At 45.3% G+C, this 27,624-nt stretch overlaps 1 protein-coding gene across 1 annotated transcript in view; it reads left to right on the forward strand.

The window, feature by feature from the left end:
- The window catches only part of LOC309565683 (solute carrier family 13 member 1-like), a 69,758-nt gene that overhangs the window by 17,679 nt on the left and 24,455 nt on the right, over positions 1-27,624 (forward strand). The window contains exons 2-7 of the mRNA XM_082270654.1: positions 4,756-4,884; positions 8,121-8,257; positions 12,875-13,050; positions 18,944-18,968; positions 20,684-20,729; positions 27,365-27,403. Coding sequence (XP_082126780.1) covers positions 4,756-4,884; positions 8,121-8,257; positions 12,875-13,050; positions 18,944-18,968; positions 20,684-20,729; positions 27,365-27,403 — 552 coding nt within the window. The remainder of the gene's footprint in view (positions 1-4,755; positions 4,885-8,120; positions 8,258-12,874; positions 13,051-18,943; positions 18,969-20,683; positions 20,730-27,364; positions 27,404-27,624) is intronic.

Raw genomic sequence — 27,624 nt, forward strand, 5'->3', positions numbered from 1 at the left:
ATTTTAGACCCCCAGATCCCTCCACAAGAGTACCTGTAAAAAAAAAAAAAAAATGTTAATGTACGAAAATATCGGCCGATACCGTTTTGTGATGACCAAAAAATCGGTATCGGCAATAAAAAAAATAATATTGGTCGATCACTAGTACAAACGGTCATATTCCTATTTGTTAACATATTAAAAAGTTGTCCACATTTCCTAGATGACTTCTCCTGTAGTTTAGAAACTGTAATTGCAGAAGTTCAAATATGAATGAGGCCTAACTTTTACAGCAGTAGGTGAAGAAGTGTAGAGCGTGCGGCCACGTGTCCGGGGAATGGAGATCTGATGCAATGTCCAGGACTTATTTCATGGACGGCACTTATAGAGTAATCCTGTCTGTAAGGAAACTGTATCTGTGGTGGAAGTCAGAGAGGCCTTCATAGGACACAATGCAGGGCCTGTTCTGGGTTACTGTGCCTCCAGTGTACACACCTTACTGAAATGCTGCCATTGATACTCGTATAGTAAAGACTTCTCAGAGGAGAAGCGCTAAAATTGGCAAGCGGAAAATACAGTCATCCAGGAAGTCTGTGCTGGTGGTTACATAGTGATCAACACAGCTAAAGGCCGCAGACGTGAGGGACGAGGACTGAGATATCATTTGGTTACAGTTCCTAATGAGAACATATACTGCATTTACTGTTCCTGTAAATTTTTTAGTCTTTTTTTTTGTGATTTTCAGATTTTCTTTAACCACTTCTGGACCGGAAAGTTTTACCCCCTTAATGACCAGGCCATTTTTTGCGATGCGGCACTGCGTTACTTTAACTGACGGTTGTGCGACGCTGTACCCTAATAAAATTGATGTCCTTTTTTTCCCCACAAATAGAGCTTTCTTTTGGTGGTATTTGATCCCCTCTGTGATTTTATTTTTTATTTTTTGCGCTTTAAACAAAAAAAAAAAAAAAAAAAAACGACAATTCAGAATTTTTTTTTGCATTCTGCTATATAACATTCCAAAAAAAACCGAAAAAATCTAATTTTTCATCCTTTCAAGCCAATTTGTATTCTGCTACATATTTTTGGTAAAAAAAATTGCAATAAGCGTATTTTGATTGGTTTGCGCAAAAGTTATCGCGTCTACAAACTAGGGGAAAGATTTGTATCATTTTAATTTATTTATTTATTCTTTACTAGTAATGGGGGCAATCTGCGATTTTTAGCGGGACTGCGACATTGCGCCGCGGACAGATCGGACCCCTAACTGACATTTTTGACACTTTTGGGGGGACAAGTGACATTACTAAAGTAATCAGTGCTAAAAATAGGCATGGTTACTGTAAAAATGACATTGGCAGGGAAGGGGTTAACCCAGTGGTGATCAAAGGGTTAAGTGTGAGCCTAGGGGAGTGTTTTCTGACTGTATGGGGGATGGGGATTGGCTTGGGAAATGACCATAGAGACCTGTGATCCTATATAGAAGAAGGGCGACATAACATGTCACCCATGAGAGAGGTGAGCGGTCGGCACTTCGGGGCTTCATTCTTAGGTAAGTATTTCAGTATTTATTGCGATGCATACTAGCTCATTATGTGTTTTTCTTTCAGGTGTTGGTTTAAAAAAATAAAATAAATTGGAGGATTACAACCTCTTTAACAATGTATATAGAAGGATCACAGGCGCTCTGTGATCATTTCAAAGAGAAGAATGGACAGCTGTGTTTACAACAGCTGACTGTCTTTCTCTCTCAGCGGGGAGCGATCGCAGGTGCCCCGCGGCAATCGCATCCGCCGGTCCCGTGCATCTGCATCCCCGCTGCCTAGTAAGAGCGGAAGCACACCGCTGGCGGCGCGCCCCCGCCCCCCAGCACCATGCGCGCAACCGACATAGAGCTACGTCGTTTCACGCAGCCGAGCCAGCCTGCCGCAGTAAAGTGTAAGTTCACCCTAAAACTGAAGTCCCTGCATATACAGACCTCCACAATCTAACACTAACCGATCTAGCCCTGTAAAGAAGAAATCCGTAAACTTAACCTTTTTTGAAGCCGATCAGTCCGGTCTCCAGCGGCAAAAGCTCTGCAGAGGACACGGCTGACAATGGCTGTGAAATGAATGGGGAGTGACGTCACCCATAGCCGGGGCTGACAACTCAGCGTAGGATCGGGTCAGATCGGCCTGAAAAAAAAGGTACGTTTACGGATTTTCCTAAAAAAAAAAAAAACTGCGTTTGAAAGACTTCTGCTCAAATGCCATGTGACATAAAATAATTCAACGATCGCAATTTTATTCTCCAGGGTCTCTGCTAAAAAAAAAAGATATATATATATATATATATATATTATGTTTGGGGGTTCTAAGTAATTTTCTAGCAAAAAGTACTGATTTTAGCTTGTAAGCAACAAGTGTCAGGAAAAGGCTTAGTATTTAATAGGTTAAACTACCCTCACTTACAGACAGAAGTTTATTACTTTGCTCTAAAAGAACATGATACATTGTAAAACATTGTGTGCAAACTGTGCATAGTTATCTAGCAGCCTTAACAATGTTAATATACATTTGCCTGAGGCTCTCTTTTTTTTTTTTTTCAATGACAGCTGTGAGTTGAGTAAGCAGAGGACATGCTGTTTTAAGATCGTGAGATGGGGGGGGGGGTAGAATCGAGATTGCGATCTTTAAATGATTAATCGTGCAGCTCTAGTTTTGGGCCATCCCTCCAGATCAGTTGGTGGAGGGGGGGGGTTATGGTGTGGGGTTGTTTTTCAGGGGTTGGGCCTGGCCCCTTAGTTCCAGTGAAGGAAACTCTTAAAGTAGAAGTTCAGGCAAAACCTATTTAACGCTAAACCTGCTCTCTGCCACACTCTAAACCTAGTCTATCTAACCCTGTAATGCAAAAATTGCAATATTTAGCCATTTTGCAGCTGATCCGGTCCGGTGCCAGCATCAGCTGTCAGCGGCGGCTTCAGTGTGGAGGCGGGTGCAGGAGGAGAGGCCGCCTAAAACGGAAGCCCCATAGTAAGTCTAAGGGTGATGTCACTTCCCAGCCATTTCACAGCCGTTGTCTGTCCTCTCCTGCACACAGCTTCTGTCGCATGAGATCGGACCGGATCAACTGCAGAATAAGTAAGTATAGCGATTTTGCTTGTGGGTGGGCAAACTCAATATTGAACCCTACAGACTAAGACTGGGATGCCATTAAATTTCATGTGTGTGTAAAAGCAGGTGTCCCAAAACTTTTGTGTGTGTGTGTGTGTGTGTGTGTTTATATATATATATATATCAGGGCATGAAAAATTTGCTTAGAATCTAGGAGCCAGCTAAAAAAGTTAGGAGCCAGTTTTTTAAATCCACTGCCCAGCGCCCAGAACTGAATTTCCGGGGCGTCAGGCAATAAAAAATTGCTCACGCCTGGTGCCAAGTGTTAAAAAAATGAAAATGAAAAAAAAAAAAGTGGCCCTGACGAGGCTGCACTTATGGGCAATGATGAGGTGGCACTGCCAGGCGACACTGATGAGGCTGCGCTGATAAGCACTGATAGGCTGCACTGATAGGTGATGCTGATGAGGCTGCGCTGATGGGCACTAATAGGCTGCGCTGATGGGCACTGAGGAGGCTGCATTGATGGGCTGAGCTGATGGGCACTGATGAGGCTGCACTGATGGGCACTAATGAGGTGGCACTGACGGGCAAAACTGATGGGCATTGATGAGACTGCACTGATAGGTGGCACTGATAAGCTGGACTGACAGGTGGCACTAATGAGCACTGATAGGTGGCACTGATAAGCTGCACTGACAGGTGGCACTGATGGGAACTGATAAGCACTGATGAGGTGGCACTAATAAGCACTGATGAGCTGGTGATGCACTCCCAATCAGTGCTTGCAACTCCAGTGTGTTCCAGTTCCAGAGAAAATAAAAAAGTAGAACATGCTGCATTTTTCCTGCACTGGACTGTACTGGAAAGCTGTAAAGTGCATCAAAAACGCACTGAAACACACGTCCTTATTTAGGGTTAAGAAAAAAAAGGGGGGTGGGGGGAATGCACTGGACTGTATAAAAAAAACACACTGGAACGCATAAAAAACACGCCTGCAGTAAAGCATCTGGAATGCATCAGACTGTGTTTCTATGGTGTGAACTGGCCCTTAAAGCAGAGCTATTGGCACATTTTTTTATTTTTTTTTTATTTTGCGTTCTTAAGACCTAGTTTATCCGAGCAATTGTTGGTACTTGGGTGAATATGTGAATTGGTTCCAATAGATCTTTCCGTGTAAGCTCCTCCATCTCTTGAATATCATTCGCCCTGGCAGACCATTGTCTGAGTCGGGGGGGGGGGGGCAGGTGGGATGTACCCCCCCCCCCCTAAGGAATGCATGTCTTTGCTGCCTTTGGTAGCTGGATCAGCATAGATTTTTTGTACCTTTGGCAAGACATAGGAGTCAGGTGGAAGAGTACCGCCGCCGGTTGGCCTACTAGAGCAAATCCTGTGGTTTGGTGTATGTCCTCTAAAAATGTATGCCAAAAGGTTTGTGGAGCTGGACATTCCTAGAATATATGTAAGAGGGTTTCCCTTTTAAGTACCGCACCTTGGATTTTTTTTATTTTTTAAAGCTATGCAGCCCAACAAACGTGGATGAATGATTGGAAGGGCTGGACTGCTCGTAGTACGCTATTCATATGTCACTGGGTTTCAAATAGAGATGGGGACCAAAAAAAAAGAGTCCCCTGACTAAAGGTACAAAACTAACAATCTTTATAATTGTTCTGTTTTTCAGGAAGCAGCATGTGCTTATGTACTACTGGTCACAGCCACATACTGGATCTCGGAGGCCATTCCTCTGGGTGCTGCGGCTCTGGTCCCGGCATTTATGTTCCCACTCTTCGGTATCATGAAGTCAAGCGAGGTAAGTAAATTCTTAGTGTTAACTTTGCTTGTAATGACTTTCTGTTGAGCCCTTTATCTGTAAAGGAGACCTATTGTTTCTCTTTTAAAATAACCTATTATATTCTGTATTAAAATATACCTTTTTATAAAAGGATTTTTGTAATTAAAAATATATTTAATATGTATTACATGTAGCAAGCAGGCAGAGCTTTGTGCCCGATTTCTTTGCCTTGCAAAATCTCTCTGAGGGAGATTTACTAAAGCTGGTGTACGCAGTCTGGTGCCGCTGTGCATAGTAACCAATCGGCTTCTAGGTTTTATTGTCCAAGCTATAGGCCTCTTTCACATGGGGCCGAATCTGTCCAAGAGGATCCGCCTGCTCAGCAGAAGATATCTTCGCTGAACCCCGCTGAGCAGGCTTTGACAATAAAATTACAAGTCCGTGTCCACTCCACTATGCAGAGCGGACACGGACACAGCCCGCTGCTCTCTATGGGGTGGTCAGATCCGCTGGATGGATGGAAAACGTATCCCCATCAGTCTGTTAGCGGATCGGATGCCGGCAGGTGACAGCAGACAAAAAGCGGGACATTCTTTTGCATGGAAATCTGCTGTTTTACATTTAAAAACTCACCTTCCCCTGTGATCTCCCGCCATCCTCCCCCGCCGTCCTCCCGCTGTGTGCTCGACCGATAGCGGCACCTGTCTTCCGGTTCCCTTCCCTGCGAGCGTTGCAACGCAGGGGGGTGGAACTGGCGGCAATTTAAAAAATGTAAATACACCAAATGACATGATAACAAAGCTGTGATCCTAACGGATTACACTGTATCATCCCATTTCACCACAGGATTGTACCTGCTTTCAAAATTCCAAAATTTTCCAGGCACACAGCACAGGCAGGGCACTGGAAAAGTCACCAGGTGCAATCCTGTGCTGAAATGGTGTAATCTGTTAGGATCACAGCTTTTGTATCATGTCATTTAGTGTTTTTACACTTTTGAATTTGCCGCCGGTTACACCCCCCCCCCCCCCCCCCCGCGTCGCAACTCTCGCAGGAGGGAACCAGAAGGCAAGTGCTGGCAATTGGCCATGCACAGAGCGGGGAGAGAGTGTGAGGATGGTGGGGAGGTGTTTTGTGAATGGGCGAGGGTTGAGGAAAGTGATGGTACATTCTTGTGAGCTTTTGTCCAGCTAGACTCCATTTTACATGGAAAAAAATAAGTGTGTGTAATATATATATATATATATATATATATATATATATATATATATATATATATATACCCGATTCCAAAAAAGTTGGGACACTGTACAAATTGTGAATAAAAACAGAATGCAATGATGTGGAAGTTTCAAATTTCAACATTTTATTCAGAATACAACATAGATGACATATCAAATGTTTAAACTGAGAAAATGTAAGGGAAAAATAAGTTGATTTTAAATTGCATGGCATCAACACATCTCAAAGTTGGGACAATGCCATGTTGGGACAATTACCACTGTGTGACATCCCCTCTTCTTTTTATAACAGTCTGCAAACGTCTGGGGACTGAGGAGACAAGTTGCTCAAGTTTAGGAATAGGAATGTTGTCCCATTCTTGTCTAATACAGGCTTCTAGTTGCTCAACTGTCTTAGGTCTTCTTTGTCGCATCTTCCTCTTTATGATGCACCAAATGTTTTCTATGGGTGAAAGATCTGGACTGAAGGCTGTCCATTTCAGTACCCGGATCCTTCTTCTACGCAGCCATGATGTTGTAATTGATGCAGTATGTGGTCGGCATTGTCATGTTGGAAAATGCAAGGTCTTCTCTGAAAGAGACGACGTCTGGATGGGAGAATATGTTGTTCTAGAACTTGGATATACCTTTCAGCATTGATGGTGCCTTTCCAGATGTGTAAGCTGCCCATGCTACACGCACTCATGCCACCCCATACCATCAGAGATGCAGGCTTCTGAACTGAGCGATGATAACAACTTGGGTTGTCCTTGTCCTCTTTAGTCCGGATGACATGGCGTCCCATTTTTCCAAAAAGAACTTCAAATTTTGATTCGTCTGACAACAGAACAGTTTTCCACTTTGCCACAGACCATTTTAAATGAGCCTTTGCCCAGAGAAAACACCTGCGCTTCTGGATCATGTTTAGATATGGCTTCTTTTTTGGCCTATCGAGTTTTAGACGGCAACGGCGAATGGCACGGTGGATTGTGTTCACCGACAATGTTTTCTGGAAGTATTCCTGAGCCCATGTTGTGATTTCCATTACAGTACCATTCCTGTATGTGATGCAGTGCCGTCTAAGGGCCCGAAGATCACAGGCATCCAATATGGTTTTCCGGCCTTGACCCTTACGCACAGAGATTGTTCCAGATTCTCTGAATCTTTGGATGATATTATGTACTGTAGATGATGATAACTCCAAACTCTTTCAGATTTTTCTCTGAGAAACTCCTTTCTGATATTGTTCCACTATGTTTTGCCGCAGCATTGGGGGAATTGGTGATCCTCTGCCCATCTTGACTTCTGAGAGACACTGCCACTCTGAGAGGCTCTTTTTATACCCAATCATGTTGCCAATTGACCTAATAAGTTGCAAATTGGTCCTCCAGCTGTTCACTATATGTACATTTAACTTTTCCGGCCTCTTATTGCTACCTGTCCCAACTTTTTTGGAATGTGTAGCTCTCATGAGATCCAAAATGAGCCAATATTTGGCATGACATTTCAAAATGTCTCACTTTCAACATTTGACATGTTATCTATATCATATTGTGAATAAAATATAAGTTTATGAGATTTGTAAATTAGTCCATTCCTTTTTTACTCACAATTTGTACAGTGTCCCAACTTTTTTGGGTTTGTATGTATGTTTATGTGTGTGTATGTGTGTGTGTATATATATATATATATATATATATATATATATATATATAATTTACTTATATTTTTTTATTGTCAAAAGTTTGTCACATGAACTTTAATGGCATCCCAGTCTTAGTCCGTAGGGTTCAATATTGAGTTGGCCCACCCTTTGCAGCTTCAACTCTTCTGGGAAGGCTGTCCACAAGGTTTCAAAGTGTGTCTATGGGAATGTTTGACCATTAAGACTGGGATACCATTAAAATTCACGTACGTCAAAAGGCAGGCATCCCAATACTTTTGACTATATAGTGTATATTCTATTCTATCTATCTTTTAGTTGTATTTTCAGATATGTTGGTGGGTGTCCAGTCACATGTTATTTTATCACAGGTAGCATCAGAATACTTCAAGGACATCCATCTACTTCTGTTTGGTGTCGTGTGCCTGGCCTCCTCCATCCAAAAGTGGAACCTGCACAAGCGGATAGCACTTTGGATGGTCTTGTCTGTGGGCAGCCAGCCTGGATGGTAAGATTTTTTTGCTCTTGTTGTGCTCTGTACTTGCTCTGACATGTTAGTATCAAGCCAACAATTAGTCTGCACGCTGGGACTAGGCTTGTCTCGGTTCCTGACTACAATATGCTGTACAGAAATAGTATCTTTGATCTCCTGGGTCAGTAATGCAACTGGCAGTAGGGCAGTGTAGTAGTTTACCTCTGAAAATAGACTGTAAAGTGAACTTGTAATGTACTTTGCAAATTCTCAGAACATTTTTCAATGGTCTGCCCTCTGCGGGCCACGCCAAGCAGGGGAAAAAAATGTGGGCCACCTCTACCGACGTCTGCTTCTTTCCCTATAAAGATCATCATCTATTAAGCCCCAGCATCACTATAGGTGGGCTGTAACGCCCAGGGAGTGGGAAGGTCTGCACAGTCACATGACTGCTGTGATTTGGCTGTCACAGTGGTCATGTGACCAGAAGCGATGATTACTAGAGACTGGGAGCTGTTGTTGACAGCTCAGTCATTGTGCGGGGAACGCACTCTCAACTCAGAAGCCTTTGCTGCCCATGGACGCAAATGTGCAGCATGTGGGTGTTAAAGCCCACTCTGTTCACCGCCGCATTTATGCACTACGGTGACACCAAGAGTGCTACTAAACTTTACCAAGACTGAATTACATTTTAGAAACGTTACTTTTCCTAACTTACAAAGTTTGCATTAAAGATACTTTAGTTTCATGTATGTTTAAAAAACAATGTTTGGTTTCTTTTCATTTAAAGTGTATCTAAACCGAAGCTAAAAATGTACTGTAATATTGTAGCTTCCTAGTCAATGAGGTGGCTGCATTCGTTTTATTTTTTCAAGCCTCTTTGTTTATTTTCACCTATTGATCCTGCAAAAAACCCACGTACTGTGCCTGAGTGGCTGTACTCGCTCCGCCACTGTATCTCTGGAGAGTGCCTTGGCTGTCACCCTAAGCTGTTCTCCTGATATGGACTACATGCATGTTCATATCTGTTCATCTCTATTACATGGTGGCATGGGGCAGTTAGGCACCTCCTGTGCTGTGTGTGAGGCAGTTGGGTGCCTCCTGCGCTGCTTGGGGGGGCAGTCGGGTGCCTCCTGTGCTGTTTGGGGGGGGCAGTCGGGTGCCTCCTGTGCTGCTTGGGGGGGCAGTTGGGTGCCTCCTGTGCTGCTTGGGGGGCAGTCGGGGGCCTCTTGTGCTGCTTGGGGGGCAGTCGGGGGCCTCTTGTGCTGCTTGGGGGGCAGTCGGGTGCCTCCTGTGCTGCATGGGGGAGAGTCGGGTGCCTCCTGTGCTGCATGGGGGAGAGTAAGGTGCCTCCTGTGCTGCATAGGGGAGAGTCGGTGCCTCCTGTGCTGCTTCGGGAGCAGTTAGGCGCCTCCTGTGCTGCATGGGGGGCAGGCGGGTGCCTCCTGTGCTGTGTGTGGAGCAGTCGGGTGCCTCCTGTGCTGTGTGGGGGCAGGCGGGCACCTCCTGTGCTGCATGGGGGGGCAGTCGGGCGCCTCCTGTGCTGTGTGGGGGGCAGTCGAGTGCCTCCTGTGCTGCGTGGGGGGCAGTCGGGGGGGCAGTTGGGTGCCTCCTGTGCTGCGTGGGGGGCAGTTGGGTGCCTCCTGTGCTGCGTGGTGGCCAGTTGGGTGCCTCCTGTGCTGTATATTGCTTGATGCATATCGCGGATACACTTGGACATGTGTCAGCATTTTGAAATGAACAGCATCTAACATATAATAGATTTTTCTATAGTGCTATTACACCAGTGTACAGGGAGTGATACATGGTTTTGTGCTTTTGATGATATAAGGCATTTTTCTTAAATGCTCTTTAGAAAATACCCATTCCCCAAGAGAGCCAAAAATGAAAAGCTTTTAATTTCCCTGCAATCTGTTTTTATGGCAATCTACATTTCATTGCAGATGCTTCTGGGCAAGTCTACAGAAGGCGTTAAACGGGTGTATTTACTGCTGGGGAAAAGTGACTTGCTTATTACCAAGACGTCACTGGGCCTGGTGTCTCCTTTCACAGTGATGTCATGATCCAGATGTGGGCGATGTGACAGCTTGTTTCCTGCATTTACAGAGAAACGATTACACACAAATGGTTGCTCAGTAACTGTCGGGAAATGCAGAGTCCTCGTGTGTGTAATTGATCTGGCTAGAAATATAGACTGTTCTGTTGCAGTGAAGCTTGCAAGCCGAAGCAAGATAAAAAGCTGACTGTTCAAAGGAAGTCTACTCTGCTATTAACCCTGCATTCCAGATTATCCCTCCTGCAGTCTCAGTTGCCTTACATTTCTCTCTTGCACAGTTTCAGGAATTTCTGGACTCATTCAAAGGGTTCATTGGTTTAGGTACTTTTTTCTCATTGGCCCTATTCAGTATATAGCTCTGATTGTTACAGTTGAACTTCAGGCAGTTCCCGGCATAAAAACTACAGTTATGGCAATTCTTTACGTAATTACATGATCCATTCTGAACCAATGTAACTGTATAATATATCATAGCTGTTGGATCCCTGTGGAAACTGGAAATCAGTGTAGTAGGCACCACTATGCCAGTGATCTCCACTAGCTTACGGATCCCGTGCCGAGCAGCTGCCCCTTTGCATTGTGAACAGAAGAGGTTGCTCATTGGGCATGGGCACCAGTCACAGAAAACTTTACATTTGCAAAGCATTCTCTGATTGGATAAAGTGGAGAGGCAGGGTTGTGATGTCACACCCTTCACCTCGTCCAATCAGAGAACACTTTGAGTTCATTAAAAAATGTAATGTGTTCTCTGAATGGTGCCCGTGCGGAGTGATCGTCCTCCTATGTTTAATAAGCAGCAGAGCAGTTTCTCAGCACTGGAAGATCCCTGTAGGAGTGGTGCCTGCTTCAGAGATTTCCAGCTTCCACATTGATCTCAGGGGTATGGTATATGTATAGTTACATTTGTCCAAACTGTACCAGTGACGCTATGTAAAAAATGCCATACCTGGAATTCATCTTTAGGTACCTGAATTTTACTTGATATAAGCCTATTGCAGTAAATGTACAGCAGAGCTCTAAACAGAGGAGGGAGAAACAGTGCAAGGAGTCATTCAGTTGTGCTGCAGTTCTCATCTGATAACCTGTAACATGCTGATAGGAGGAGAGAGCAGGGTAATAGAGATGAGCTTATCAGTCTACTGCTTCTCCTTTCACTGTCAAGTCTCAGACTAAGAGAGAGACTGACAGGACCTGTAAGTATTAGCCGCTGCAGATAAAAAAATGTCCTGCCAGACAAGTCTATGTTGTGTGGCAGAGCTGTGTAGGTCTTAGAACTGGATGGATAGAAATACAAAATGCTTTGGCAGGCAAGAAAGCTTCCATATACAGTATTTATTCATCTGTTTGTTTAGTGGTTTTCCTGAAGTGTACTCCAAAAACGAATAATGAAAATTTACTAGAGTGGAGCTAAACCAATGAAGATGAATTCTGATTAGTTGCAAAGGTTTGCTCTTGACAATTGTCCCTTTAAAGTGTATCTAAACCCAAAAACAGAGAAAGCATATTTTACAGATTGCCTGTTAAAGAGGAAGTAAACTTCCATCTTTAAAGTTTGCCTATAATAAGGCTTAAGCCTCATACACACGCAACGATTATCGGCCGACCGGTTGTCCGTCTTTTGTCCAGAGTGGTGTACACCCCTCACATTTTTGTAAACATTTTATTATGTCTTTTTATGTGACAACACTGAAGAAATAACACTTTGCTACAATGTAAAGTAGTGAGTGTACAGCTTGTATAACAGTGTAAATTTGCTGTCCCCTCAAAATAACTCAAAACACAGCCATGAATGTCTAAACCGCTGGCAACAAAAGTGAGTACACCCCTAAGTGAAAATGTCCAATATGGGCCCAAAGTGTCAATATTTTGTGTGGCCACCATAATTTTCCAGCACCGCCTTAACCCTCTTGGGCATGGAGTTCCCCAGAGCTTCACGGGTTGCCACTGGAGTCCTCTTCCACTCCTCCATGACGGCATCACAGAGCTGGTGAATGTTAGAGACCTTGCGTTCCTCCACCTTCTGTTTGAGGATGCCCCACAGATGCTCAATAGGGTTTAGGCCTGGAGACATACTTGGCCAATCCATCACCTTTACCCTCAGCTTCTTTAGCAAGGTAGTGGTCATCTTAGAGGTGTGTTTGGGGTCGTTATCATGTTAGAATACTGCCCTGCAGCCCAGTCTCTGAAGGGAGGGGATCATGCTCTGCTACAGTATGTCACAGTACATGTTGGCATTCATGGTTCCCTCAATGAACTGTAGCTCTCCAGTGCCGGCAGCACTCATACAGCCTCAGACCATGACACTGCCACCACCATGCTTGACTGTAGACAAGACACACTTGTCTTTGTACTCCTCACCTGGTTGCCGCCACACACGCTTGACACCATCTGAACCAAATAAGTTTATCTTGGTGTCATCAGACCACAGGACACGGTTCCAGTAATCCATGTCCTTAGTTTGCTTGTCTATATTTAAAGAGACATTCACCTTAAAAATCCATTTAACTGAGTTAACCACATAGAGTGTCTTCTGTGCATGTTTAGAACAAATGTTTATTATGTTTTCATCCTGATCTTTTTCTTTTTGTGTTTCTAAGGCTATTACTAGGCTTCATGAGCTGCACGTCTCTCTTGTCCATGTGGTTAAGTAATACTTCTACAGCTGCCATGGTGATGCCCATCGTAGACGCCGTACTGTACCAACTAAACAGTGCTTCACCGGAGGAGAGAGCTTTAACAAACACTAAATCAAAACCAGCACCCAACACTGAAGGTATGGCACATTTAGAAGGACAAAATGTGATCTATTAGTTAGCAGTTCGGTCATCTACTAGTAAAACAGATTTGCATATAGTCTTTGCTAATTGGAAACTGTAGGTATGTAGTAATCCCTGGGGCCACGCTGGAATTGTCTAGCATGTTAAATTGATTGAATAAAATAATATTAAAAATTAAGAATTTTAGCAAAACTTCTAATCTCATTATCCACAAAATCCAGCATGATGCCCAGACTTTAGGAACCCGTTCATGACATATGCATCGGGCTACACTGGGCAACTTTGCCAAAGGTGCAGTTCTTACACATAGAGAAGGCAATTTGACGTAAAGTTTAATTGAAGGCAAAACTTAAGTTTTGGATAGAGTGGAGAGGGATTAAAACTGCTGTCTATGCCCTGTAAGGCCCCTTTCACACAAACGTGTCGATTGGGTCCAGCTGCCCTTTTTTAGGGGGACCCGATCGGAACCTCTATACTTCTCTATGGAGTGGCGGGTGTAAATGGACACATTGCCTATATCCAATCTGATCCAGTCCCCTCCTGTCCAGCGGATTGTATTGGATAGGGGGTCCATTTACATTTGGCCGCCCATAGAGGAGAGCATGCTGTGCCCGTGTCTGCTCTGCATGAGCCGAGCAGACGTAGACCTGTCATCTGCCTGATCAGTGGAGAGATCCTGTGCTGAGCAAGCGGATCACAAAGTCTGTCCCGTGTAAAAGGGGCCTTAAGGAGAATCACCCTCTATATTTGTCCTTTTTACTGTTATCATTGAGAGTGAAAGTGAAAGAAAATTCAAAATTTTGGGTTGTCACTAGAACAGGAATAAAGGGGAAATCTTTAATTGAGAACAATCAAAGATTGTCTCGCTTCGGAGGAATTTCTCACTTCCTGTTAGGGCAACGGAGCAGGAAGTGAAGGGAAATCTCCCCAGTGGGACACAGGTGGCAAAAAAAGCTGACAAGGGTTATAATGCCTCATTCCCTCGAGCGTACTCAAATGTAACCCTTTGCCATGTTTGCTCACACAGGATGCACAGGTGCTTGTGCATCCCTGTGCAGGGAGTTGCATTCATGTCAGTTGGAATGCAGCGGCTGCATGGACACTGCCACTGCTTCCAATTTGACAGCCACGGGGGGTGTACAGCTCCAAACACAGCACTTTTTTGGGGCCGCACACCTGCATAGCTTTCAGTAGCAGCTGTGTCCATGCAGCTGCTGCGTCATAACTGACATGAATGGACTTCCTGCACGGAGATGCATGGAACAACTGTGCAGGCAAACACAGCCCTTGCACAGGCGTACGCTTAAGTACACCCATGTGATTTAGGCCTCACTCTAATGCTGGCCATACACTAGCCCAAAAATTGTTCGAAAATCTGTAGTTTGGACCGTTAGTTCGTTTTTTTGTCCAGTTAATGGGCACAAATAGAAAATGTGTTTTAACTTTTTAGAGTCGAAAATCGAAGGAACAGGTTGGAAAATTCTGCCAAACGAACAATAAATTGAAAGGTTAATGTGTTTCTCGCCCAAACTGTTTGCGCTAGGCATTTGTGACAAAACTAACAAAAAACTGATTTATTTATATCCATTGAACGATTTTTCGATCAAATCTCAGTCATTATATGATGGCAAAATCTTTTGCTCTCGCGGCCCAGTGTTCGGTATTCGAAAATGAGTTTGAACGATTTTTCGTATAGTGTATGGCCAGCCTAACCTACCAAATTGGGGACAAACTTTTGCCTTTAGTTCTACTTTAAGTTCTATGATATCAGTTTACAACTTTTCACTGCAGTGGTGTGTGCTAATTTTATAAAAAAAAAAGTAGGACATGCAGTACTTTATTTGTTAACACAGCGTGTTGCGATGTTGCGACGCATCGCTGCGGTAATCAAAGATGAATGAGCTGTCACTTTGTGACATTTCAATAATGTTGAAAAAAGAAATTAAACTGTGCGATGCCTCGTTTATGAAATATCGGCACCCCTCTCTTCACAGCACACACCAGAACCCGTGGGATAATTTGGCTGCTGTTGTGAATGAGCCTGAAATCTCAGGGCAGCAGTCACACAAAAAAGACGAAACAAAAAAGCACACAGGCATCGTGAAATGCTGCAGTAGGCATTTTAATCAAATGAAAGAAAGGTGTTTAACCACTTAAGCCCCGGAAGATTTTACCCCCTTCCTGACCAGGGCCTATTTTGCGATTCGGCACTGCTTGACTTTAACGGACAATTGCGCGGCCGTGCGATGCTGTACCCAAACGAAATTGACGTCCTTTTTTTCCCACAAACAGAGCTTTCTTTTGGTGGTATTTGATCACCTGTGCGATTTTTTGATCATGCACTATAAACAAAAAAATAGCGTCAATTTTGCAAAAATAACAATATTGTTCACATTTTTTATATGAAATTCCCCCAAAAAAATGTAAAAATCTAATTTTTTTAACATTTTCGGCCAATTTGTTTTATGCTACATATGATTGGTAAAAAAAATCGCAAAAAGCGCAAAAGTTATCGCGTTTACTAACAAAGGGAAAGATTTTTGTCACTTTTGTTGTTTTTTTTTTAACGCGTAATGGTGGCGATCTGCGATTTTTTTTTTTTTTGCGGTACTGCAACATTGCGGTAGACAGATCGGACCCTTGACTGACATTTTTGACACTTTTGGGGTTACCAGTGACATTTCTACAGTAATCAGTGCTATACATATGCACTGTTACTGTAAAATTACACTGGCAGTGAAGGGGTTAACTTTTTTTGCGAGGGAGGGGTTATGTGTGTCCCTAGGGGCGTGATTCTAACTGTGGTTGGCTGTGGCTTGAGGTGTAGGAACAGTGATCAACGGTCCTACATAGTAGAACCGTATGATCACTGTTTCTACACAGGGGAGAATGACAGGCGGCTTGTTTACATCAGCCGCCTGCCTTTCTCCCTCTGCAGCGACGATCGTCAAGTGGCCGGCGGACATCGGGTCCGCCGGTCACACGCGAGGGGGGGTCCGTGACCATGCGGGAGCACGCCTCCAGGGACGCGCGCTCGCTCCCTAGACCCTCACAGGCTAGCGACGTAGATCTACGTCACTCCTGTGAGGGGCTGACTGCCGACGTAAATAGTCATGCGGCAGTCGGCAAGTGGTTAAACGGACTTCATATATCAGGCTTGTCATATGGAATTAAATTGCAGCAAATGTAACTTGTAATTCCATTCACAGGGGTCGATTTACTAAAACTGGAAAATGCCAAATCTGGTGAAGCTGTGCATGGTAGCCAATTGGCTTCTAACTTCAGCATTTTCAATTAAGCTTTGCCAAAAAAATCTGTAAGATGATTGGTTTTCCATGCAGAGCTGCATCAGATTTTGCACTCTCCAGTTTTATTAAATTAGCCCCACAATCTCCTCCCTTGCAGTCTCGCTAGCTGTCGAGTGTCACATTGATACCACTACCGCGTGTCCTAGCTGACCTGTTTCGAGGATGGTCTATCTTCATCAGAACTCTGATGAAGGAAAATTATTTGACTATATAGGTGTTTTGCAATGCTGGTGCTTCTTAATCCGTTTAAAAGACGACCTGAACCCCTCGCTACATACAGATCATTGTTGGCCTAACCTAAATTCTGAAAACGTTTTTAATTGAAAAAACGGTCTGTCTTACTCAACTATTCAGTGTTTAGTGGGTGACTTTTTATTCTTCAATTGTTTTACAGAGTTGGTTTAAACTAATGGATTGCTTTGAGTCAGTCATTGTTCAAGTGTAACTAAAGGCAAAACCTTTTATTAGATTTGAATAGAATAGTTAGGGGATAGAACTAATGCCAGGATCTTTTTGCTGCTTGTATCCCTATTAGGAAGAGTCACCTTCTCTAAATGTCCTGATCATCAGTGTCACAGGGAATTAAAGTGGTGGTAAATTTACATTTTCGGTTTCCACCAGGAGTAGGGGAAAAATCTTCCATTGGGGACCTTTGTGCCTGGGACAGCTATCTAAGGCCGGCCATAGACCAATCAAAATCCAGTCAGGTCAGCAGGAACCAGCTGAATTTCGATTCATCTATGGGCGGGCTGGTTGTACTGAAGTTGATCTATTGTTCAACTTCAATCTAACCAGCCTGACGTGTTTGTTTTGCGTGTGATCACAGCCGGTGACAGTAATCATTGTGTTCTGGCAATGGGGAAACCTCTTGCTGTCAGAATACAATAATGCAGCTGGAGGGCCTGGAGCATTTTTTCTTTGCTTCAACCTGTGGTTAAAGAAAAGAAAATTGCATTATCTGTGGCTTTCTTTAGAGGGGCTGTCGCTCACATTGAATATATATTCTCCAACTTCCTGTTGAGTCTACAATACAGGAAGGGAAGAGAAATCTCCCCAATAAAACAATGGCAAGAAAAAACAGACAGTGTTTTTAACCCTCCCTAATGAATAAAAAAAAAATGGCTTTAGAAGCCCAAGGCCTGCCATACAGGGAGCAAATTTCTAGGTTGCAGGAAATAAATTTGCTTGATTTCCCCCATCAACACAGACCGTGTTGATGCGGGAATCTCTCCTGATGGGCCATTGTCTGCTTCTGGCGGGGGGAAAGCCGTCTCCACCAGAAAAAGACAGTAATCCTTGCTATAGCCACTAGTTATAATCGCAGGTAAATCCTGGCATGCTGGTTGTACCTAGGTTGATCGATCAATCAACTTGGTAGATTCAGCCTGCCCTTACACGGTTCGACTCTTGACTGGTTCCTGCTTAACTGGCCAAGATTAGGACCGTGTATGGCCTGCTAAAGTGTAGTAAAAAAAAAAAACATCAGCACAAGGTAAACTTGTTAAAATCAATGTGATGTGCCCCTTGTAATGCTGGCTGGGGCTTTAGTTGAAATCTTGTATCCTCTGATGCCCTCCCTACCCCTGCAGGTATAACCGAAGAACATGTCACATGCATTTATCAGAACTGCTGACTATGCTTGCCCTTTCCACCCCCCTCCATTTATAGAAGCTGTACTATAGCTTTCATGGATGAAAAGCAATCTATATGGAGGGCAGGTGAACCTTTCATTCACCCCCCCAGTCCTCCGTTCCTAAAGCACCTTCCATTGCTGGAAGTTATTTTACAGCTTCTGTGAATATGGAAGGGGCAGTGTATAAGTGTATATGAGTGGTTCCTCGGCTGCATTAAGCCCCACACACACGCACTGAATGGTTACAGCAGTGAGGGTTAAGGGGGGATCAGTGAATGGAAGATTTCAACAGAAACACTAGCCAGCAGCACAAGGTACCCATTGCACTGATTGTAAGTAATTTCCCTTGTGCTGTTTTTTTTTCCAGCTGATTTAGCAGGGACCAGCCGAGATTCGATCCATGTGTGGGCAGGCTGATTGTACCCAAGTCAATCCATGAATCATCTTAGGCATAACCAGCCTATCGGATATTTTACATACAGTTAATGCCTGTAGCTATAGCCACTAGCAGTAGTCATTGTGTGGCTCAACGATCCCTGCGCCCTCCCGCTGGCAGAGCACAATAGTGCTGCGAGAGGCATTCCCCCATCAACACTGACTGAGTTGATGGGGGCATTGGGGGATTTCTTACCTTCCACACAAGTGAAGAACATGCCCCCATCATCCCCCTGTGGGATCTTCCACCATTAGAATACACTGATCAGCAGCTGTGGACTTACAGAAGTTTTCCAGCATGTCCCTTTGACAGAATTGGATCAAACGATCAACTTTTGTCAAGCAGGGATGGTCAAAAACTGATCGAAATTTGTCTGGCCCCTGCTGAACTGGCCAAGTTTCTAATGGTGTATGGACAGCTTTAGTTTGGTTAATATCTTTGGCAGGTTGTATTGCTATTATGACCCACCTAAACAAAATATGTCAACTTTCCTGTTTTAATTTCTTTAACAGATACTACAAAAATTGATCTTGAAAGGTAAATATTACAATTTGTATTTAATGGCATTCTAGAGGAAAACATGAATTTTTTAATATTTTTTTGTTAAAATAAATCATCGAGTTTGTGAGTGTTTGTTTGTGTGTGTGTGTGTGTTTGATATATATAGGAAGTACATGTGTATATAATTTCAGATTGCACAACACATATTTGGTATCCGCGTGCATGCCAGAATAAGGCAGACCATACATTATGCAATTTTTTTTTCCTTCAACCTTAAGGTGAATGACACAAAATTGCTTGATTCCTCCATCATCACAGTCGGTGTTGATAGGGGAATCCCTCCCACAGCATTATCGTGTTCTGGTGGCAGGGAGCGCAGGGAGCCTTCTCCACAGAATACAGTGATCACTGCTGGCAGCTATAGCCACCTGCATTACTTGGGGGGGAAAAAAAACCCCAAAAACGACATGCTAGTTGTACTGAAGTTGATCGATGGATCGACTTGAGTACAACCAGCTTGCCCATAGACAGATCAAAATTCGTCCTGTTCCTCCTGAAAAGGCTGAATTTTGATTTGTCTATGGCTGGCTTAATGAAGAAGTACATCCAAAGCTCATTTGGCTGTACTTCCTCTGTGGATCACAGGATGGCAGTTCGTTCTGCACTCCTGTGACCCGTTTTCAGCAGACAGTGGGCTGAAACCTGCTGTTGGCTAATGTCACAGAGCCGGTCCAGGCTCAGGAAAGATCACGACCTTATGGTCGGGATCCACCCACATGCCTGGACCAGCACCGGCTCAGCCTCTCAGCAGGCTGCTGAGAGCCTGAGCCGGCCGCTCCTGCCCCCTCCACAGCCCAGCACTCCAGTGAGCACTGGAGGGGCAGAGCATAGAGCTGTTACTGACAGTCACCAGCTCTCTGCTCAGGGAGCTCTGAGAACCGAGCATTCAGCAGTGTTTGAACGCTCAGTTCTCAGCCTTAGAGCTGGCGGGGTACAGTTGCAGCATCAGTCTGCTACCAGAGCGAGCGTTGTCTGCTACCAGAGCGAGCGCTGTCTGCTACCAGAGCAAGCATTGTCTGCTACCAGAGCAAGCATTGTCTGCTACCAGAGCAAGCGTTGTCTGCTACCAGAGCAAGCGTTGTCTGCTACCAGAGCGAGTGTTGTCTGCTACCAGAGCAAGCGTTGTCTGCTACCAGAGCGAGCATTGTCTGCTACCAGAGCAAGCGTTGTCTGCTACCAGAGCAAGCGTTGTCTGCTACCAGAGCAAGCGTTGTCTGCTACCAGAGCGAGCATTGTCTGCTACCAGAGCGAGCGTTGTCTGCTGCCAGAGCGAGCATTGTCTGCTACCAGAGCAAGCGTTGTCTGCTACCAGAGCAAGCGTTGTCTGCTACCAGAGCGAGCATTGTCTGCTACCAGAGCGAGCGTTGTCTGCTGCCAGAGCGAGCGTTGTCTGCTACCAGAGCGAGCGTTGTCTGCTACCAGAGCGAGCGTTGTCTGCTGCCAGAGCGAGCGTTGTCTGCTGCCAGAGCGAGCGTTGTCTGCTACCAGAGCGAGCGTTGTCTGCTACCAGAGCGAGCGTTGTCTGCTACCAGAGCGAGCGTTGTCTGCTACCAGAGCGAGCATTGTCTGCTACCAGAGCGAGTGTTGTCTTTCATACCAGGATAATCATTTTGCAGTGCTGGGAAGTAGATGCTGTAAAAATATTTGACTGAATGTCTGACATCTAAATGTCATTTCTGGTTTTCTTTCAGCAATAATATTTTGGATAATGGAACCGCAAGCACTGAAGAAAATGAGGTTTGTTGGCGCACACCATCCTCTACGTGTCATTTTTTTTTCTTCTTGTCGGAAGCGATTTCTATTTTTTTGTTCCTTCAGTAGATAATAGGGAGACTAAGATAATGAAGTTCGATGTTGTGGCTTCTTCTCCAGGAGGGAGAAAAGGGGATTTAGGAGCACTGTCATAATTGTGTCTATTATTGCCAGCCTACGCCTCTATCTATGATTTATCTGGCATCAGGTTATCATAGTTTCTTTAGGGGGACCCATGACTTACATCCAACAATTCATAACAAATCAATTTGGTAGGATTTGGATCAACAAACATGCCTGATCCTTTTTCAGTTAATATTTAACAGATTAGAATCGATTGATTTGTGCATTTTATAATAAAATTATCTTCTATGCGGTTTGGATGGTTATGTGCTGCTTCCTGGATTGATTAAGCAATTTAATCAATTCTAAAAAGCAATGTAATGGTAACTCACCAACTGGTTTGGTCTTTGTATGTATGGGGACTGCTAGAACTCATGAATACATTACTGTCATGCTGGAATTTAAAGCAATTGTACCTTTAAAGATGAATTCCCGGTATGAATATTTTTTACTTGCTTACGTTGGTACAGCTTGGACCAATGTTAGTATGTATATTCAATATCTGGCTGATCCCAGTGGAAGCTGGAAATCCCTACGGTAGGCTCCGCTAATAAAGTGATCTCCCCTTGCTTCCAGGTCCTGTGAACACAGGAGGTCGCCCGCTCGGCATGGGTGCCATTTAGAGAACACTTTACATATTCTCAATGCATGCAAAGCATTCTCTGATTGGATGATGCAGTGAGGCAGGTGACATCACAATGTTCACCTTGTCCAATCAGAGAATGCTTTGCATTCACTGAAAAAATGCAAAGTGTTCTCTGGCTCTGCTCTGGTGACATGCTGCTAAGCGAACACAGAAGTCGCCTTGCGCTATTCAGGGGAACATTTTGCATTTGAGTGTAAAGTGTTCTTTGATTGGACAAGGTGGAAATTGTGACATTACCGCTCCTGCCTCTCAAGTCCTTAGATTTGGGGGCTGCATTCATGTTTTTTTCACGCTTTTTAAACATTTATTGCTCTTTCGTTCATTGATGGATACAGCTCCTGATTCTTCTTAAAGATTGGCTACTCTGCCCCCTACAGGAGTAGGACACTAGGCAGGAAAAAGCTTGACTATGCCTATGGGAAGTCCCAGGGGGCATACACCCACTCTCAGCTATAGGCACTATAGTTTTTTTCTGCCTTGTCGGGAGTAAGCACCTACTTCCTTGCTGGGATCTTTGGTCCTAGCGATTTTTTTTTTTTTTTTTTTCTTTTCAAATTAAATTTTATCCTATAATATTTGTTATTTTGTTCCTGTGAGAATCTGCAATCAATTGCCGGACTGGGCTACGGAATGGATAATCTAGATCCAAAGGGTCCCCCCAGTCTGGCCAGTGAGTGCATGCAGACCGCAGCTCCCCACTAGGTCGGCCGAGACATAGTCCCACTGGACAGGGACTGGCCTGCGAATTAAACATCTCACGAGGACACATACGACCTGGCCTCGGCCTGAGTCGCAACGTTTCTCCTGGCCGACAGCACCCACATTACGATGGAGCAGTGGTCTGTCCGGAGCGGTGCCCACCCTGTTCCTGGTATGGTAAGTAGCTGTCCCCCCGCTACTCCTGGAGGGTTTTGGGGTGGACGTGGGCCCCTCCCTGGGACGGTGGGACACCCGGGTTCCCCTCTTTCCCCCGAGCGCCTCTAACACTTTGGTGGTCACTCTGCCCCCCCCTCCCTGGGTGAGATTATGAGCTGTCTGTTGCCACATGCTCTTAAGGGGGGGGTTGGTTAGAGTTTCTGCTGACCGGGTTTTCCCTGATGTGCAACGGGGGGGGGGGGGTTGAGCAGGGTTCCCTGCCACCCTGGGGGTTGGTGACTGGGGTAGGGATGTCCTCTGGGCTCCCTGCGGCAGTTGTTGGGCTGGGGGGGAGCAGAAAGTTTAGCATCCGCAGATACTTGCCTCACGCGGCCTACTAAATGGAAACTACGTGAGGCGGCCCCTGTGAAGGTGGCTAAAGCCACTGCCTACCATTTGGGCATCCACCCTCCTCTCTGCTGCCCCAGGGTAGTCTGTTCCGCTGCGGCTTGCGTTCAAGCGGCTGGGCGCCCACAAAAATGTAGGGCGCGACATGCGGCCTACTAGGCTATGCGGCCCAGTCGGGCGCCCTTGTTGCATTTTAGCTGAAGCCCCCACTCTCTCTTTGGGCATCTGCCAGGCTGGGATCTGTGCACTTGAGGCTGGGCCTCCACAAAAATTTAGGATGTGGCTTGCCTTGGAAGGGGTGGCGCTGTGGGGGCACTTTATTTTTTAATGACAGCCTTGCCACCATTATTGTGTGGGGCACCTGCCCCTTTTAGCGCTGTGAGACCATCAGGGTACCCTGCCTGTGTGTCCACGTCACGGCGGGCGGCCCCCTTTTAACAGGGCTATTTCCTATCATACTCTCTATGAAGTGCTCAGAGGGAGACCCCCTTGTTTTTTTTGCGGGGTCCAGTATGTGGTCAATTCGTGGGCTCTTGGTCAGCGTCCCCTTTGCGGGATCGCAGTTGGCTACCTCCCTTGATTTTTATGTTTTCCGGGTAAGCTTAGTATATAGCGAACCTACTGGGTCTGCGTCCTTGCACCCTGAGTGCTCAGATGGTGAGGTTGATTCCTCTGCTCCTCTAGCTGCGCATGAAAAGGTGCTGGTGGATGCACTGTTTTTGTCAGTGCATGACACTATAAAAATGAAGGTTGCGGCTGATGCTGTGTCGAAGGTGTCGGTCCCTTTTTGCACCCACTGGCCCTCCAAAGCGGCGAGGGCATTCCTTTTTCCGCTTGCTTTCACAACATTGTCACAAAACAGTGGGGTTGTCCAAAACGCAGTGGTTCCTAAGCGATTTTTGCTTGCGTGTCCTTATGAGGGTTAACTGCGCTAGAGGTGGACGGTCCTGTAGTAAACACGTCGGTTTCCAGGTTAAATAAAGCTACCTTCATTCCGGTTGAGGAGTCCCCAGCTTTTAAATATCCAGCTGATAGGAGGGCGGAAGCTCTGGCCCGCCATATGTTCGTTGTGGCTGATTCGGCACTTAGCCCGGTATTTACTATTGCTCTGGTGTCACAAGCTCTGACCGAGTGAGTTAAACTCTGGGAACTGGAGGGGAAACAACTCCCCCTGTCTTGCGGAGCTGGCGGATCAGTTGGTCCAGGGGCTACAGTTTATCTGTGATGCCACTTTTGGATGCGGCTCCTTTGATTTTTTAGTCTGTCTGTATCAGCAGTGGTCCTTTGGCATATTATCTGGCTGAAATATTAGTCTGCGGACCAGACTTCTAAGAAGGCCTTATCTGTTCTCCCCCTTGTAGGGGATTGATTGTTTGGAGGCTACTAATAGCAAGGCGCCCTGTCGCGCCTCGGCTCATAGAGGTTTTTTCGTCCCTAAAGGGATCAAAACTCAGGGACTACAATGGAGGTTCCAAGAGGGCTTGGTCTGGCAAGCCACAAGCGGGCTCTTCCAGACCTGTGGTCAAGGCTGCCCCTGCATGAAGGGGCGCCCTCACCTGTATCTGGGGTGTGGGGACGTCTTCACTGGTTTTTCCGGATCCATGGACTTCCCTGGTATAGGACACGTAGGTCCACAAATTTATTCAGTCAGGATACGAGATCGAGTTCGGTCTTTTCCTTCGGAAAGGTTCTTCCCTTCCAACCTGCACTTATCCCCAGATCACTTACGGGTCTCTTTGGGGTAGTGCAAGACCTGTTCCTTCAAGGGCAGTTCCGATTTCGGAAGGTTTTCAGGGGTTTTTACTAAAACCTCTTTACAGTTCCCAGGAAGGAAGGCAAGGTACGTCCAATTCTGGACCTCAAGGCGCTAAACTGCTTGTGCGAGTACAGAAGTCCATTCAGACGGTAGTGGTGTCCCTACGTCAGGGGGATTTCTTCTCGTTTCTATCAACATCAAGGACGCCTACCTGCACATTCTAATATGTGTCGGTCACCAACGCTTCCTCCGTTTTGCCGAGGGTGAGGAGCATTATCGGTTTATGGCATTGGCTTTTGGTCTCACCTCTGCTCCTTGGGTCTTCACACAAGTGTTGGCCCCTTTGCTGGCACTGTTTGAGTGAGTCAGCGGGAGATCGCGGTACTGGGGTACCTGGACGATTCTCCTTCTGCGAGCGGAGTCTCCGACTGCTCTGATGGACAACTGGAGATTGCTCTGCAAACTCTGAGGGAGTTCGGTTGGATTCTTAATCTTCAGGAGTCTGCTTTGGTTCTGTCCACCAAAACTGGACTTTCTGGGTCTGACTCTGGACTCGACCTCAGCCAGCATGTTTCTTCCTCTGGAAAAACTCCAGACATTGCAGAAGGCAATTCAGCTTCTGTTGTTCAGTAGATGGTCATCCCTCCGTGCTTGCATGCTGGTGCTGGGCCTGATGGTGTCCACTCTTAAGACAGTCTGTTTGCACAGTTCCACACAAGATCTCTGCTAAAGAGATTCTGGTGAAATGGGACAAGGATCCACAGTCTCTAGAGGTGGCTTCATTCTCTGGCAATTTGACAGGGAAAAATCATTCTCCCCCTTGTACTGGACGGTTGTCACCACGGATGCCAGCCTGTCCAGGTGGGGAGGCTTCCTCAGCACAGATGTGCTCAGGGGGTCTGCCATTTAATGTTCTGGAAATCCGAGCGATCAGCCTTTGTCTGGCTCATTGGACAATTCGTCTTCAGGGGTGTCTGGTACGAATTAATTTGGACAATGCCACGGCCGTGGTCTATGTCAATCGCCAAGGGGGGGACAAGTAGTGTCCTGGCGGCTCTGTAAGTAGCCGGCATTCTAAGGTGGGCTGATCAATTTGTTTAAGCCCTCTCAAATTTCTGCCATGACTCCTGTGCAGGATCAAAGCAGAAGGGAATCAGTCCAGACTGACCTCGCCAGCCTTGGTACGCCGATCGGTTATGGCTGGTCGACGATGTTCCTTGGGGACTTCCTCTCAGGGAGGATCTGCTGTCCCAAGGACTGATCTTCTATCCTGCTTTACAGTTGCTGGCTTTGACGGCTTGGTTGTTGAATGCAAGATGCTGAAAGATGGAGGTTTGTCAGTGAGTCCGTGATTCCTATGCTGTTGACAGCTAGGAAATCTACTTCTAGGAATATCTACCATTGTACGTGTAAGACGTACATTGCCTAGTGCGAGTCTCTTAGGGTTCATCCTAGCTCCTTCTCGGTGAATCGTATCGTAACCTTCCCTCATAGGGGGGTTTTACAGAAATTGGCCTTGAGTACCATGAAGGGCCAGGTATTTGCCACTTTGGCGGTCTTTTTCCAACGACCTTTGGCCTCACACTCCCTGGTGCATACCTTTCTTCAGGGTGTCCGACATTTGGTTCCTTCAGTGTGGGCTCCATTGCCGACCTGGGATCTAAATCTGGTGCTTTCAGCTCTAAAGAAGCCTCCCTTTGAAAATATTCGGGAGGTTTCCCTGCTTGTGCTGCCCCAGAAGGTGGCCTTTTTTTGTGGCTATCACCTCTGCGCGCACGGTGTCGGAACTGGCGGCGTTATCCTGTCATTCACCTTACTGGTGATTCTCAAGGATAAGGTGGTGCTTCGCCCCTGTCCGTCTTTCTTTCCTAAGGGGGTTCCTGACTGTCATTTGAATGAAGACATTGTGTTGCCTTCCCCGTGTCCCAGGCAAAACATCCGAAGGAAATTGCCTTGGATGTGGTCCAGGCAATTAGGGTGTACCTGGCACCTACTGAGTCTTTTAGGAAGTCAGACTCTCTATTTGTGCTCACGAACGGACCCCACAAAGGGTTGTCCGCTTCTTCTGCAACCATTTCCAGATGGGTCATATTTAACAATTTAAAATCAGGAGCTGTGTCTGTCAATGAAAGAAAATGGGATTTTTGATTTATCGTAAAATCAATTTCTCTTATGTTCATTGACGGACACAGCACCCACCCCTCTGTGGAGTTGGCTTTCTTCTGACACTGCTTGTAACAAAACTGAGTACCTATAGCTGAGAGTGGGTGTATACCCCCTGGGACTGCCCATAGGCATAGTCAAGCTTTTTTCCTGCCTAGTGTCCTACTTATGTAGGGGGCAGTGTAACCAATGGTTAAGAAGAATCAGGGGCTGTGTCCTTCAATGAACATCAGAGAAATGTATTTTATGTTAAGTCAAATTCCCATTTTTCACCTTATGATCCTGCCAGTAACACATTTTCTGTCCTAGGGTAACAAGGTTTATTTGCCTTACGGAGTCCATGAGGGGGCAATTCTGCCACCCTATTACAGAGTTACAGAACACCTTCCCTTATCTTCTCCAAAACACAGAGTATAGAGGTGTTCTGTAGATCACAGATATAATTTGGAATAATGCTAAGTGATAACAGAGGCAGAGTACACAGAGAATTAGCAGCTGACTGAATTTCTGGTGGGGTTAAGTTTTTTTTTTTTTTTTTTTTTTTGCAATTATCAAAAAGGAAAAACAAAATGCTTTCAGTGGTATTGTTCACAGAAATTAAAGGGCACAAATAAGTTAATTGTAGGAGTTAATTTATCTTTTTAAATGTATTTTGGTTTTCTTTTCCAGGAAGAACCAGCTTTTGAAAGCAGACGATCCTCAAACCAGGTAACTAGCCACAGTCCATACTACATAAAGATGCGTAATTTCTATGACATCATCATGTCTTAAAATGTTGGGCTTTTCTCTTATTGCAAATGTTATCACTCCTGGCTGACTGAAGAGCAGACTCTATGCAGCTGAAACCTCCTCTCTACATTTATTCTCTAATTGCAGTGAAATGCAGATATAACTGCAGCCAAATACATTCTAAACCAGTGGTCTCCTAA

This window comes from Pelophylax lessonae (genome assembly GCF_965119305.1).
Source record: "Pelophylax lessonae genome assembly, chromosome: 10".
NCBI classification, from domain to species: domain Eukaryota; kingdom Metazoa; phylum Chordata; class Amphibia; order Anura; family Ranidae; genus Pelophylax; species Pelophylax lessonae.